This window comes from Ictalurus punctatus, chromosome 5, assembly GCF_001660625.3.
Source record: "Ictalurus punctatus breed USDA103 chromosome 5, Coco_2.0, whole genome shotgun sequence".
NCBI lineage: Eukaryota > Metazoa > Chordata > Actinopteri > Siluriformes > Ictaluridae > Ictalurus > Ictalurus punctatus.
The window spans coordinates 8,054,818-8,071,866 of record NC_030420.2 but is presented as its reverse complement, the minus strand read 5'-3'; the positions used below and the strand labels follow the sequence as shown (position 1 = coordinate 8,071,866).

At 37.6% G+C, this 17,049-nt stretch overlaps 2 protein-coding genes across 4 annotated transcripts in view; one reads left to right on the top strand and one right to left on the bottom strand.

Annotated features, from left to right (window-relative positions):
* Window positions 1-3,763, top strand: part of LOC108265469 (cytosolic sulfotransferase 2) — a 278,533-nt gene extending 274,770 nt beyond the window's left edge. For all 3 annotated transcript variants that reach the window (XM_017467818.3, XM_053680165.1, XM_017467817.3), the window contains 3 exons: window positions 33-207; window positions 675-2,953; window positions 3,056-3,763. In XM_017467818.3, the coding sequence (XP_017323307.1) occupies window positions 33-207; window positions 675-787 (288 nt within the window). In that variant the 3' untranslated portion in view covers window positions 788-2,953; window positions 3,056-3,763. The remainder of the gene's footprint in view (window positions 1-32; window positions 208-674; window positions 2,954-3,055) is intronic.
* Window positions 3,764-7,144: 3,381 nt separating this feature from the next.
* The window catches only part of LOC108265468 (proline-rich transmembrane protein 3), a 10,313-nt gene continuing 408 nt past the window's right edge, over window positions 7,145-17,049 (bottom strand). Inside the window, exons 1-3 of the mRNA XM_017467814.3 lie at window positions 16,578-17,049; window positions 16,175-16,492; window positions 7,145-11,390 (exon numbers count right to left, since the gene is read on the bottom strand). The exon at window positions 16,578-17,049 is cut by the window's right edge and continues 408 nt beyond it. Coding sequence (XP_017323303.1) covers window positions 9,421-11,390; window positions 16,175-16,492; window positions 16,578-17,049 — 2,760 coding nt within the window. The 3' untranslated portion in view covers window positions 7,145-9,420. The remainder of the gene's footprint in view (window positions 11,391-16,174; window positions 16,493-16,577) is intronic.

The window sequence follows — 17,049 nt, the reverse complement described above, 5'->3', positions numbered from 1 at the left end:
TATTAGCATCTTTTACTGTACTGGTTTTTCAGGATACTGGCCGTGAGCTCAAAAACCTTTGCTCCTTTCTTGGTTTATCCACATCTGAAGAAGAGAGGAAGAAAATCATAGAATGTGTTCAGTTTGATGTCATGAAGGCGAATCCTATGACTAATCTCACTGATGATCAAACACTAGACTTCAGTGTCTCTCAATTCCTGCGTAAAGGTAAGTTTGCAAAAAAGATGAGTCAACTGATTAGTGCTTGTGCCTTTGCCTTCATTACCTCAGCCAGAGTTGGGTATACTTTGTAACACATTACTGTATTTGAATTACTTTTTCTGATAACACAGTATTGTAACGCATTACATATTTGGAGCGGTCTGTCCTACGTAACTAAACATCATTAAATGAAGACAGCGGTGTTGTGATTTTATTTCTTCAGCGAATGGAGGTAAGACCAATCAGACAGGGTTTACAGGAAAATACGTGGAAATACTCGTGTCTTACTGGCTGACAGCTCTTAATTCTGCCAAACGCTAGCTCACACAGTCAATGTGAGGAATAATGTATATAAGCCATGATTATGTTTTACATGCAGTAATCAGTAATGTAATCAAATTCTAAAGTAGTCATCTGTAGTGGATTACTTTTTTTGAGTAACTTACCCAACACTGATCTCAACACATTTTCAGGTAAAGTCGGTGACTGGAAGAATCACTTCACTGTGGCTCAGAATGAGCAGTTTGATGAACACTACAAGCAGAAAATGAAGAACACAACTTTACAGTTCCGCACAGAGATTTAGGGTGGTTTCTGGAGAAAATCAGGAAAATGTCGTTGAAATGATTCGGTAATAGGCAGTGGTATTAAATCGACCTCTAACCATCTTTCTCCATGTATTCAACAAATCAATCAGGGTTATCAATCAAATCAATCAGTATGTTAATGTAAACAGGCTACTCTTGTATAAAACTGTGACATTGCATAAAACAATCACTTATTTATGCATAAGTATTGTTGAGGTGAGGGATATGACCTACAATTATTGTTATTATTATTATTATTATTATTATTATTATTATTATTATTACCGTTGATAATATGCTTTGTATTTTCTCCAGGAAATGTTAGCTCAGAATGATCAGTTTGACAAACACTACAACTCAACTTTACAGTTCCGCACACAGATTTTGGACATCATGAGACCTCAGAATTGTAATTTACAGGAATAATATTTTTGAACAATTCATTTTTCTAGGATACTGATTTGTACAAAGCAACACTGCTTCCTAGATTTTCTCACTCTTTGAATGTCTACAGAACATTTCTGTAGCTCTTTAATTAAATAAACATTATCAGATAAGAAGACATTTAGGCATTATTAAACTGTGAATTTTCTCCAAGCAATTTGACATAATTTGAGTTTATAAATTCAAATTAGATATTTAATGCCATTTGTCACACAGGTACATGCTTGTAAATTCAATGGAAGCTTTATTTTAATGCACCAACACAAAAAATTGATATTGCTGTAGAAGACAATGAAAAAAGAGGGGTTTATCTGAAAGAGGCAATAAGACCCAGGTCCAAAGTTCCAGAGCTGGTAATGACCGAGCCATGATTATGTAATAAATTGACTAACTTTGGGCTTTAGCACTCTCATTCCAGCATGTGACATTTTCATAACCAATAATTTAGAGTCTTGTACACAGAATTTGAGTGACAAATAAACTTTGGGCTTTGGCTCTTTCATTCCAGCATGTGACATTTTCATAACCAACAATTTAGAGTCTTGTACACAGAATTCCAGTGACAAATAAAAAGAGCGACGCAATCTCAAAGGGTGTGCGAAAGGGCCATGCATTATTGAAAAATGCATAAATTAGTCAGTGGAGACAAAACACACAAATAAAGTAGTCTTTTAAATCGTAATAATATCTCGTAGTTTGACAACTCCTTTAAGAAGAATATAGTTAATGCATGCTCAAAAGATTAAAAAAAAAAAAAAAGTTTTCAAATGTTTCATTACATAGTATAATTTATGTGTGTCTTTGTTGGTTAGTTTGTTTGATCATTCATGATGTGACTAAGGACTGATCTTATTCTGATTCGGAGAAAAGAATGCAGGATTATAGTGTGAAAAAGTATGAAAAGCCTGTTTTGTTTTGATTTGAAATTATGTAAAAAAAAATTTAATTAAAACATCTAACACACTGACCCAGTCATATAATCAGTAAAAGTAGTAAGAGAGAGAGGGTGGAGACTAAGTAAACTTTGCTCTGAGAGTGAGTCAAACTGTTTAAATATTTGTTTATTTGGTATATCTGAGCATGTAAAGTACACATGCATACTTCAGTTATACATGTTTTTAGGAATTCAGTACTGGATCACTGTGAAAATTCATATTTGTGATATTGTTTAGTGCTGTTTAATGCTAATTTCAAGGGGATATTATTAGGTTGTCGCATACATAGAGTGAGTCATACTATTTATATATTTGATAGCATGTTGAGTCATATACATAAACCTGCCTGTTGAATTTTTGGATTTGCTATTCATAAGCCAGATCGGTTGCTGCTCTTATAAAATATCTCTGCAGTTTAGCTGCAAACATTAAAGGAATGTTGGCTTGAGTGTGGTGTTCATTTCTGACTTACTGTAGCTCTGGAATCTAAACAAATACAACAGTCAGTGAATGTGCAACATCAAGACCATTTTAATAGATACTTAAAACATAAAGGATAGACATATATGGGGACAAAACATTGGTAATACACAGCACCAGTATATTCCTGAGCAAGTTAGTACAAGCCCTCTACAAATATCTATGTTCCAGCGATTTCTCTTCCAGATGGATATGTCGCATCCAAAGCTCTTTGACTTCCATGGTGTGTCTATGACACATGTTTTCATGTCCAGAACTTCAAAGCTAAACCAGACGACATTGTTGTTGCCACTTACCCCAAAGCAGGTAACTTGCATATATGGTTCAATTGTTCATTGCTAAAAAACCAACAACAGTTTTTAAGTATTAGTTTTTAAATCTGGCTTGATAAACCCCTCTCTTTTTCAGGCACCACTTGGCTCTGCTACATTCTTGACTTCATCTCCAGAGCTCCAGCCTGAGACCCACGGGCTCCACCTTGATCCCCTGCTGGTTGCGTGGTAGCTGTTGCTCTACACCCAAGTCAGACTGGGGATATCGTGTCATCTCCCTACAGTATGGAAAAGACCACCCTGCAGCTGTACCCTGGGGAATATGTCTTCCTGGCCCTGTGAGGGATGACAGTCGAGTGAACTTGAAAATTCTTCGCAACATCTGGTCTGTGTGTCCAGGACCCCCACCGAAACTTATTTTGCGCTTCAGGAGCAGCACGTTAAAGGGGGGACTCTGTCATAGAAATACCGGAAAGGGGAATAGAGACTACATTTCCTGTCAGTCAGTGCACCTCATGTGACCACATCACATGACTGTCTGCACCTGTTCTCAATTTCACACTCATATACTGTGTACCTATATAAGCCTCATTATGTCATTGCATCCCTGCAAAGTAATTGCTCGGTTTCCTTTCCTTTGTGTTCTGTCATTACCAAGCCATCTCCCCTCCCCTGTATTGTTATTCTGGTTTTTTGACTTTGTTTGTTCCCTGGTTTTTGTGTTTTGGTTTCTCTGATATTCTGCTTGCTGATCGCGTGACTCTTTTGCCTGCCTTGACTCTGAACTTGCCTCACTTATTGGATTAGTTTGCTGGACTTTATATATTAAAACTGCTTAACTGCATTTGCTTCCATCTCTGCCTCTCTGTTGTGACAGAACGTGACAAGACAAATTTCTTCCATTCTGTTCCAAAAGGCTTACATTCAACATTGTATTACGTTCAACATTGTATATTGTTTCTGATCAATTATTTTAATTATCTTCAGTTTTAGACTTAGTCATTATGATTTAAGGCTTTACATCTAGCACTTGGCTGGAAACTGAAACTGACCCAGGCCTACTATAAAATACCTCTGGTTTCAATAATGAAAATATCAATATTTATAGTAAATTTTGTGCTTATTTAACTACATTAAATTGCAGACATGGTGGTTTTTGAGCACAACAAACTATTTTCAGAATTAATTTCACTGAAATCAGTCCCTCTTCCTCAGAATAACAGAAATTCATAAGTTTTCCTGAATGCACTTATAATAATGCTGTATTAGGACCTTCTGAAAAGCTGGTCTACAGTACAGTTCCCCTAACTAATATGAATGCACATTATTTACTAGATTAATTAACATTAACAATGCATAAACTTCAGCATCAATAACCCATAAGTAAATGTTAACAAAGTAATTTATCCAATTAATTAACATTTTTTAAAATGTTAATGAAATATACCTGAATGTTTACTTAAAATTAAATTAGCCTAGAGCATGTTCCTAAATTAGGTAACTTACTGAACTCTGGTCTAGATTGTGCTATTGAGCCTCTGAATTTTGCTATTGGTTTTTCAATTTTGCCAGTTAACAGCCATAAATATGTTTAGCAATATATTGTTCACATTGGTCATTGTCAGATTCATTTTACTCATTGATGGTTGATGAGCATTGGTTAAATAATGCAGGTGCCTATACTTATATACTGTAGAATTACATTTATATTTATGGCATGGGGCAGATGCCCTTATCCAGAGCAACTTGCATTTATCTTGTTTATATAACTGAGCAGTTGAGGGTTAAGGGCCTTGTTCAAAGGCCCAGCAGTGGCAGTGCTGAAAGTACAATTTTCCAATTGCTAGTCTATTGTCTTAAACAATGAACTACCACTGCCCTTGTATATTATAGATTATTGGGTTTATGAAGTAAGAATATCAGTTAATACAAGTTTTAAGTTACTTTGTTAATGTTACTTATCACATGAATTGCAGGGTTGATAGGTAGAGGGAATAATTTAGAAAGCTGATAGAGAAACTGTATTTCACTTCCTTCTTCGCCCACCTTCATTTCATGCACTTCACCAATCCTGAGTGTGCTTGAAGAAGTATCAATTTGTTTTTAAGGCAGTTTAGGTTATTTTCATTTGGTTTGTTCTCAACTGAACTCCTTTCTCAATTTCTCCTTTAATATGCTGAATAGATCAGCACAAAATGTATGATTATGTAAGACTATGGTAATATTTATTATGGAATATTGCATATTGCATCTTGAAACTAAAAATAAAAACATTATGGAATATAAAATTTGTTATATTCTGAAACTGACTTTAAAAAGCTCAGTATTCTTTATCAGCACGCTTTCAAATTTTAAAAGCATGCTTTTCATTAACCAATTATCCCAACTATTCCCAAATTAGATATTTAAACAGAATTAAATTAACATTCAGTCACACACACACAAATTAGTAATGGGGCAACCTAAACCTTAAAGCCCAAAAACAAAAAGGATTTGTTTATAACATCCATTAGGATTTTATTCACTAAGTGCACAAATCAACTAAAGTGCCTGTACACAGTGTTCCGTGAATTACCTGTGTTGTTCAAATGTATTTCATCCACTGGCACCAGTGGCTACGATATATTATAATAAATTTCCCCCCTTAACCTGCAGTATATGTAATTATAAAACCAATACCTGTTTAGGACATGTGAATTATGGTTGTTTCATTTTTATTCACAAATATAACCGCATGAGTTACAGGTTACAAATCTAACATGTCAATTACACTCATGATCTGTGTTACTACTATCACTTAAATGGAAGTTCTATAGACAATGCAATATTATGAACCATGATTATGGTTTATTGAAGATGCAGCCTGGTGATACTGCATGCATCTTTCTGGACACCACTGTGACTGGTCAGTACAACAAATCAAAGGTTGACATTGTGATTGGTCTATCGAACGGCCAATTAAACACTTAAACTCTTGTTGAGTCATGGCCATTATGAACAGAAATATGGTGCTTCAGAATACTGGACACAGGATTTGCTCCTTTCTTGGTTTGTCCACATCAGAAAGAGAAAGAAAGGAAATAAGAGGATACATTAAGTTTGATGTCATGAAGGCAAATCCTATGACAAACCTCACAGCTGATCCAACACTAAACTTCAGTATCTCTCGATTCCTGTGTACAGGTAAGTTTACAAATAGACACATTAAGCGATTCATTCGTTTCATTGACTGTATCTCAACACATTTTATATAATGCCTGGGACTGGAAGGATCACTTCAATTTGTCCCAAAATAAGCAGTCTGATCAACACTACCAGAAGAAAATAAAGAAAACGTTACAGGGAGGTGGTTTGTTAAGAAAAGCAAGAAAAGGAAAACAGTCAGCTGTGAAATTAAAACTGTCTTGTCTTGTTAAAAATAACAAATAATTAAAAAAAGACATTAAAAATTTTCTCATCAGTTTTAATCAAAACCATACTGAGGCATCAGCCCAAAAATACATAGCCATGGGGAATAAAAGAGAACATGTTTCAGTTTGAAAAGAAAATGATGGGACTCACATTTGCTTTGTAAGCATGCTGACACAAAATACATGTATACGGCACTAGGACACGTTCATAAAATACGAATTCATAAAATACAAATAACAACTACAATGCCATCAATAAGAGACTAAAAGCCAACCCAATATGAGTGGGATGGGGGAGTTCAAGACATCATTATGGCACTTCATTGGATCATATGACAGCACAAATAAGACATTTAATTGAGCAGGTACATTCAGTTACACAATCACATATTGACCAGAATGTGGAAACTCAAACTGGTCATTATATTTTCACAGTTGTGATCCTCCCAGCATTCTACTCAAGAGAATAGGAGAAATGCTAACATTGTTAGGGAAGATACTTTAATACAGGGAAAAAAGTTTAAGTGCAAGATGGTATCATATATATATATATATATATATATATATATATATATATATATATATATATATATATATATACATATACACACACACACACACACACAGATATACACACATGTATGTATGTATGTATGTATGTATATATATATATATATATATATATATATATATATATATATATATATATACCTACCCTCTTTATGTAGCGGCATTATATTTGTATTATATCCCCTGTTTTTTTTTTTTGTTTTTTTTTTTCAAACAAACAATGTTTAAGTTCAATATCACTAGGATTCTTAAAAAAATAAGAGTCTCTTTAATGCCAGTCCTTGTATTGTGCCTGGAAATACACTTGCACTATGCAGGATTGTCATTCACAATAAATATATTTCATGTTATTCTGAACATGGCATATTCTTATTTACAAAACACAAAAATAGCAGTATTTACATTTACTTTTATGTTACACATAACCTCAGATTTCTTGACATGCACTGCTTGATTGGAAATCAAATTTTACATGGAATGATACTATAAATAACTTTCCTAGAAGAGATAGCAACATGTTTGTACCGACTGTAGCCATTGCCTGAATATTAGCCTGTTCACTTTTAGTTGTTTCTTTTGCAGTAAAAATTGAAAGACTAGTTTACATCATAATGTGTGAAAGGTGATGAACCATTTTGCTCTTCTGAGGAATGATAATGATATCAAAAGCAACTACATATAATTTGTAAATAAGTGAAAACTGGTCAATGTATATGGGTTGCCAGTTTTTCCCACATTGTACTTGAGCATATCACTCTCTCTCTCTCTCTCTCTCTCTCTCTCTCTCTCTCTCTCTATATATATATATATATATATATATATATATATATCACTATATATGAGAGTACATTCCTCGAAATGGCATAAATTTCACAAGCTGATTGAATTCTAAAATATGTTTTGCTAGTTCAGCTCACACCATTACATAATAGTGGTATGGAGAATGACTGTGGAACTTTAATGGAGTGAAGCTTCTGCTTTGAGTCTTCGGAAGTCATTCAATAGTAGTGAAGATACGGGTGAAATGGTGGTGCAGAAATTAGGTTAATTTTTGTAAAAATCCTTTTTTTTTTTTGCATACTGTATGTTTTGGTTGTTGTGCATGTCTGAAATAATTTTTGCCCTTCAAAGTCATCTTGAACCTGTCAAATATAAGGTTTTAAAATAGACAGAAATAGTATAAAACAAAGTATTCCTCTTACATTCTTCTCTACTTAATGTTTATTATAAACTTTAGTTTCAAAATCCAACTGTAACAACTGTAATTGAGGTTCTAGAGCTTCTACATGCCCTGTTTTTTCTTATTATAACGATTAAAAGCAGATTTCTTATATTTCTATATGTGGATTTGGCACATTTTTTCTATATTCTTTAATGCTGAATTGTACTTTGTGCAGAAAAAATAACAACCAAATGCAGTAATGCCATTTGCAATAAATGCAACTGTGGGGTCCTTCAAAAACACAAGACAAGAAGTAATGATTAATTATATGTTATTTGTTTGAAAAATATTATTTACAATTATAATTAACTTGAAATGCTAATTAAGTTGAACTGTTGCATGAGTCTTGTATTAAGACTGGAATGTCTGCTATTACAATGAATCAAATGGTCAAGCTAGTTTTTATTATGTTCTATGTATTATTTCTATGTATTATAATAACACTTTACCCCAGTCAGTGATTTTTTTTCTTCATTATAGGTATGACCTCTAATGTCATGACGCAGCACAAATCTCTCACACTTATATTCATATAAAAGACATAAGTGCCTGGATACACCATATCAGTCAGTTATGGAAAAAGTCCAAACAAATTGGAAAAAAAAAAAAAAAACTTTCCTAAACAATCCTAGTAAAATAACTCTCCACAAAATGTCTGAAAAAGTGTCATTATTAAGTGATATTATGACAATCATGTGTCATATTATCACTTTAGCGTTCGCCCTGTATAAAAAAATGTTATACAGACACAATTTCTAATCTCATAACATGGATTAAGTCTCTCAGTCACTGTGAAGATGTACCTTGAGTCTCTGAACTTCACTCAGTTACAAATAAAGTCCAAACCAAGCTAAAAAAAAAAAAAGGTTTCTCATCCTAAAATTTACAACAACCATCAGCTAATATTTGCAAACGAATGATTTGAAACTGTTTCGGACATGTTGAATTAATACTCTCAGCCTATTTATAAATAATAAAAAATAATACATATCCATAAACTGGCTATGATGAATCTCAGGAAATGTTAGTTTTTCTGAACACACTTTGTTCTTTCACTTTGCTCCTCAACCTTAAATATGCGAGCAAAACAAATGGTATGAACAAACATTCCCAGAATAAAATAGGTGACTCATAAAAATAATCCATACTGCATGCAAACTTAATGTGTTCTAAATTTAACTCCAAGCTGACATTTATTTTTTATTATTATAGGTCACACCAGACTATAGTTAGTCCATGTTTCAGGTAATGTCAGGTGGTTGTTACCTAGGTCACTGGTCTTTGACCAATTAAGTCAGTTCAAAGATCAATTATGTCACTGGTAACACTCGCTGAGTCATCGTGGCGACTGACTCTCAAGTAGCTCCTCTCCCCTCCGTTGTCTGACCCTACCTTATCTAGGTCAGGGGTGAGGAATGGTCTGGTATCGTCTGTGCTGGGACTCAGGGCTCGGCCCATACTAGGGGAGGGGTGCAGGGAGATGGGGCAGGAAATGGAAGAAGGCACAGGAGCTTGAGAGGTCCAGCGTGGGCCTTGATGGGTGGGTGTAGGAGGAGCTGTTACCTGCCGGCTTGGGACAGTGCTGGGGATGGAGCGGTTTAAGCCAGCAGAGGATTCAGTCAGCATAGTATGCTCATCACTGCTCTCTGAGAGCATAATTTGAGGATCGCTATTCCTGCGCATCCAAGTCTCAGGAGATGGAGGTGGTGATGGGGGACCCAGAGGATGGAATAGACTGCCACCCCTGAACAGATGCTCCCGGTGCAATGCCTCGTCAATACTGCGGGTCAGGTCAATTGGGGTTGGAGGACGCAAGTCAAAGTCGTAAAGTGAGATGGCTGATTCTTTTTCCTGGTCCAGACTGCTGCTCAGTGAGCACTGGCGTGGTTGACTGAGTGCCTGCAACCTTAGCAATGACCCAGATGACCCCTCAATGCTTCTCTGGTTGCGTCCACGGTTACTTTCTTTGGGTGGGTCTCGGTTTCTTATAAGGCTCTTGCTGATGTCTACACCTGAGCGTTCCTGCCCTGCCCAGTTATTAGGCAGCTCCCCTGCTACCCCACCACCATTGGCCCCTCCCACCCCATTGCTGTCAGATTTCCTACAAGGCCTCCCCTTCAGGCTCTGCACAATCTTTGCCCAGCAAGTGTGTGTATCTGAAGAACTGGAGGATGAGCAGGATGAGTTGAGGTCACCTGCGGCACCCACTCCCTGTCCTGAAGGTCTCCCTGTCTGACCCCCTCTAGGTCTCCAGAAAACCCAGGAGCTTAGCACCAACAGACAGAAGGCCCATGTAAGTTCAAGCAGTCGTGCCCAGAACTGAACCAGCCACCAAGCCCAGCGGAAGTGGCGCCTGTCCCCTAGCAGTCCATACAGCCAAAAGCAGGTATAAGCATGCAACAGACAGCACAGTGCCCCGAGAAGAGCACACCCTGCTAGCACACGTACCAGTACCCTCATCTTCGATCTACCAAGCCCTTTATCTCTGGTATGGCCTACCTGGACATTGGAGAGCCGTGGCAGAACCAGGAATATGTAACCCACACACAGTACCAACCCAGCAGTCAAGGTAAGGCTCTGAAGGACAACAGGTACAGCAGGTGACAGTGCAGGTGACAGAAGGTCAGCAGCTAGCAGTAAAGTACATTGGAGAATGGCCATCACAGCCAGAAGAGGTGGGTGCTGAAGAGGTGGAGGCAGCAAAACCACCTCAGCCCCTTTTAGCACCAGCACCACCATTGCAGAATGCGCCCATATTAACAGAGGCAAGGGTAATGTGTACAGGGCTGTGATGACTGATAATGGCAAGAGCAGACGAGAACCATAGGGATCAACCAGGAAGTAAATGGCTCGGACTGCACCTGTGAGGAGCAGGAGGCCATTAGTGAGTGCTAGAGCCCCACGGTGAGGGCAGTGCATGCTGGGAGCCAGGGCTAAACCCAAAGCAGACCCAGCAGTGAGAAGCAGGAAGAGGGCAGCAGAGCCAAAAACATGCAGCTCCCAGGCAAACGACAACGTACGGCTCAGGTCAGCCCACACCAACAAGGTCCGGTTTGAGGTGGCAATTTCACTGAGGGTGTTTGGGGCTTCAGGAGAAGAGCAGAGGCCCAAACCAGTGGCACAGGAATTTGCAGGAGGGGTATGTCCTGGTTTAACTGACGGGATATTCCCCCGAGATAGAGAATGCTCTTTATCTACATGTCTCTCATCACTGTCCACCGGTAGCAAACGTCCACGTCCACGAGTTGTACTTTCAGAAGTAGCTGTATCTGTGAAAACAGAGACAATAAAATGTGACGATGATGGACTGAAGGATATACAATATGCTATAGCAAAATAAAGTGCGACATCTCATCAGTTAAAAGTAATGAACTTTGATTGAAAGTCAGAAAATTATTCACGAATGTTTCAATATTTAATGCTTTTATTTTTATGCACATACACCTAAATAGCAATTTCTAGGTGATAGAGAATGTGTATTGGTACTCAAAAGTATCCCGTAGAATCCAGAATCCACCAAAATGCAGTCAACCAATCATATGGATCAAAAATACATGGTCATTTATTTTTGGTAAGATTTATCTGGGCTTTTTTTTTCCCCTTTTTCAATAATCAACTGCTTTAGAGGGATATGTCCTGCAACCCAGCAATTGCTAAATAAAAATGCTTTGATATCAATAGGCAGGGTTCTTGGTATAATAGTGTAAACATAGACTGACAGTTATAAACTTAAACATCTGTCTGTTCAGACTAGTCTTCTTATTATTATTCTGTACAGAAGTATTATTGAGCTGGTTCTTATGTATGGTGCCATTTGTTTCTTCCATATGCTAACAGTTAAGAACAAACTCTTAAAGATAACTAATTTAGTGAGAAAAATGATTGGTATTCCCATCCCTAATTTATCAGACTGTGTTATTTCTTATACGCTCCGGAAGGCACATCAAATTTTAAATGATCCAAACCAAACTTTATCAAGACCAGCTATGGTAGGAGCTTTGTTCCTATGGCTATACAAGCGTTAAACACACAGGTGTGTGTTTAAACACTACTAGTGTTTCAACACTTTCAGCCATTGTGATGCCATCTTATGCTCTAGCATTTGTTGTATGATCCTGATGTTTTCTTTTTGTCCCCTTCTTCCCTCTATGTCTGTGATTGTTTTTGATGGTTAATATGTATGGTGTTGCTATGTTTATGGGTTTTTTTTCTATGCACCCACGGTGGACACAAATTTCCTCTTTGAGGACAAGTAAACTATCTATCTATCTATCTATCTATCTATCTATCTATCTAATATTGACACTGGATAGCTGGTTAAATTTCAGTCATTAATTCAAGTATATGAGGGTGGAAGAAGTAAGGGATTTGAGTTTTTTTAGAAGTTTTTTTAATTACTTGTATTGAACACTGCCTGGCCCAAAAAAAAAAGTCACACACTTAAATTTTGTTGCATCATCTTTGGCTTTGATTACAGCACGCATTCATCGTGGCATTGTTTTGACAACCTTGTGCAACGTGACAACATTTATTTCCATCCAGAGTTGCATTAATTTTTGGCCGAGATCTTGTATTGAGGACGAGAAAATCGAACCATTGTAAAGTCTTCTCAAGAAACATCCCAAAGACTTTCAATGGGGTTCAGGTCAGGACTCTGTAGTGGCCAATTCATGTGTTAAAATGATTCCTCATGCTCCCTGAACCACTCTCACAATTTCAACCCGATGAATATTTGCCATTGTCATTCTGGAATATGCTTGTGCTCTCAGGGAAAAAAAATCCATTGATGGGATAACCTGGTTATTCAGTACATTCAGGTACTCAGCTGATTTCGTTTTATTGCTGCATAATGTTTCTGAGCCCCAGATCATAACACTGCCTCCAGAGGCTTGCACAGTAGGCACTATGCATGATGGGTTCATCGCTTCATGTGTTTCCCTTCTTACCCTGGTGCACCCATCACTTTGGAACAGGGTAAATCTGGACTCATCAGACCACATGATCTTTTTCCATTGCTCCACAGTCCAATCTTTATGCTCCCTAGCAAATTGAAGTCGTTTTTATCTGCTTAGCCTCACACAGCTGTTTAGTCCCTTGTCGCATTGTGCGTGTGGAAATGCTCTTACTTTCACTATTAAACATAACCGTGAGTTCTACTGTTGATTTTTTTACAATGTGACTTCTTCACCAAGCGTTTTAAAGATCTCCAATCACGATCATTCAAGATTTTGAACATTCATTTTTCCAACTACATTTCTTCCAGGTTTTAATAATGCGTTGGACATTTCTTAACCCAATTCCAGGGATTTCAGCAATCTCCTTAGTTGTTTTCTTTGCTTGATGCAGGCCAATCATTTGCCCGTTTTCCATGACCAGGGGATACGTCTTCCGACATAGTTGTTTAAGAAATGAGAATCTACACACTGCATCAGTTAAAGTTAAAATAATTGTTGCCAGCTAAAACATATTAATCACTGCAATAACAATCTGATCATAGGCCCTTAAGTATTTGCGTATTTAAATCCAAACAGCGACCTTTTTTTTGGCCAGACAGTGTAGTTACGATTTTTTTTTTTTATTTAATCTGGGAAACATGCTATGCTAACTCAAGCCACTAGAGGGTAGTACATAGCCATATAGTATTCAATATTGGACACAGAATTCTGATGTCAAACCTATTGACTTAATTTTCAAACTGCCTTCATTGATACGGAGTGATACGGAAACAACCTCCCATAGCCTATTCAGGAGGTTTGGAGGGGAAGGGCGGGGGGGGTGTTTTAGACAAACTTACACAACCTAGTTACTGCTCCAGTTTAAACAGCTGCAACTTTCCTTACTAAATCCTAATATTTTACAAAACACTTACATTACACACATGTATAAAAAAGGAAAATTGTACCTGTTAGCATTTCTAATAATCAGGGCAGGTTAGCTATACCTAGTAGAATGTTGTAGCGATTTAGCAAAGTTTATATAAAAGACGTAGAACAAGTGGGAAAAGAATCATATAGAGTATGTTACAGAGGGTAAAGAGGGTAAAGAAAATACTTTTTTTGTACACTCTATTTCATTTTAAACCCATATTAGAGTTTACTTGTCTAATGCTAGTGTCAAAGTTAAAGAATATAGCTATAGGCTAAACTTTAAGTGAAGCCTGAAAAGCTAGCATAGACAAACAAGGCTTGGTGATTAGCACCACACTCTTGGCCATATGGGTTGTTATTATGCTAGTAGTGTCCACCTATCACCTTGATTACTTGAGAAAAGAAAGGATTTTCCTCAAATATTATTGAGTTTTTACTTCTTACAGGCATGTATCATTTTATTTTAGCTACTACTGATTATTATTTTTATTTATATATTGTCAGGTTTTATTGGAAGATCCTATGCAATACCTCTTCAACTCCTTAATCCATATGCTCTCCATTAGGAGATTCAGATGTCAGTGGTTAGGTAACATACCACTATAGTGTTATTCCCCAACAGGAGGTCAGAGTTTGAAACTGGTGTGTGTATGACAGCCCGAAGGGTTTTATACCCTTTACGGTTTACCTGAACAGGAAGTTTGCATATTGAGCACATGGGAACAGCATAACCAGGAAACAGCCTGGAATTTTTCCACATGATCTTTAACTGGAAACATCTTTTCATAACCTAAACATTTAGTAGAGCCGAAGGACTTACAGGGATTTTTTTTTTCAAGCTACCTTTCATTGGAATCATCTTTGTGTAACATTCAATGGAATTTAGGAATGGTTTAGGAAAACAAAAAAGGTATCATGAACACAGGGACACAGAATATTATGGCTTTTCAGTTTCTCTTAAAAAAAAGTTTGTATGAGATTTATAATACAAGACTCAAAATCAGATTCACACAAAACTTTGACAGTAGATGTCTTCATTTTGTACCAAAATGTGATTTTGAAACATATTGGAATTAAAATGGGTTTTCCTAAGGTTTTTGGGACACTGCCTCTCACAGTGCCTGAGGGGTACACACTCATACACACAAGATCGGAAAGTAGATGGTGGATGACAAAGAAGAGCTTTGGCGAAGATGAATGGAAACAGAGTCTATTCCCACAGAACCTTAATGTGCTTTCGGGTTATCCAGAAAACACACATAACAAAACACTCACACACTCGTTAATATCTAGAACTAATGTTTGTACATACTCCTACACCAACCCTTCAAATAAGCCAATGGTAAAACAGACACAAATAAACTTCCAGTAACATGTACTTCCTGTAAATCACGCCCGCTCCTAAACAGTAGAACGCCCAGATGTGCTGATCAAGTTTCATAGCTGGAAGCATTCACACAAAACACACTCTTACACACTCTCTCGCGACTTCACTCACTTTAACCCCCACGGCTCACCTGCATCATTCACAATTTTCTGTTCTGTGGAGGTGTTTTGAAATACTGTGAGAATTCACAGTGCAAGCAACAGGCTCTGACACACTTGAAGTAAATTATCTTCCTGGCATTCAGATTCTGCACCACTCTGTTACACTTGTCTCCTCCCTTCCTTGCACCCAGTTCTCTATCCATCTGGTTCTCATCACTCTCTGAACCCCCTTGGCTCACTCCCCGTTTCTCCTCTCTATTTCCATTTACAAACCATCCATTTTTTTTGTAATAATATCTAACAGTAAACCTTGAGGAGTGTTTGTCCTTGCTCTCTTCATCCTTTACTGCTCTTTTCTCTTCTAGCTGTTTTTGACTCCTTCATCCCTCTCTTTCATCTGCTCCTGTGCATATTTTCCCCTTGGGTCTGTCATGTCTCTTTTCTGCAAACACGTACAGTTTCCATCCACCTCTCTTCATCTATTGTTTCTCTCTCACTCTCTCTCTCTCTCTCTCTCCCTCCCTGTCAGTCTGTTCCTTCATACCTTGGAGCTTTGTCCAAAGTTTTCCCGTAAGAAGCCAGCTGCATAAATAATTCCACTAGATGCCAGTGACTTGTTCGTCATCAATGCAGCCATTGTTTTCTAACACAACCAAGAACTACAAATCCCACGAGTGCCATTTTCAACTGACTCCTACCTGCTGTGCTTTGCTGTTTTGTTGTGCTTTTTGAAGGTTTGATCCCCGCTGTTTGCTGGCTGCGTGTGGTAGAGCCTGCTCCTTGAGATGCAGCTCCTTCTGACTTCTGATTGGTTATCATCGTTGTGCTTGTTAGCTGTGTTGTGCTTTTCAGGTGCGGTGTAGTCATGTTGGCTGGGGTTTCTCTTTGTGGTAGTGTCCTCAGCTGAAGATCGGTCATGTTTGTGTAGAATAGGGTAGTGGTTCCTTTAAATGATGGTGTCGTTGATGGACTTTCTTTTGATTGATGTCCTGTTGCAGTGGTACTGCCTTGCGTAGCTGATAAACAAGGAAAAACAAGGAAGAATAAGAAATACTGATAACACTTCATACAGGAATGGAAACATGTGCACAATTCACCCACCTCTTAGATCAGCCCCACTAGTGTTCATCCTATGAGCAACCACCGGGGAATGTACTGATGTGAATGGTTTCTTGGGCAGTGTAGCAGTGGAGGTTGTGGCCTGAAGCAGTAAGCCAACAGTAGGCTTTATATGAGTGGTGGACACAGTTGTCAGAAAGGTATTAGACGTTTGGGCTTGGACAGCATCATCAGAGTCAATTGATGGCTTTACTAAGGTAACTACAGTGGGGAGAAATTTTGTTGACATTAGCCAGTCTTCTTTATTGGTGTAAGTAATTGACTTTTGGTGCATTGTCTCTGCCTCTGCTATTGTAGTTCCACCAGACTCTTGTTTGATGGGTATAAATGTAGTTGGTTCCTTTTCAGAATATCTTCCAATCTGTTGGGTGGGTACTGTGGTAACAGGCCGAACTGTGGAACGTTGAGTATGGCTGGGTCCACCATTGATTCTGTTGTTTGGTGATAGGGAATG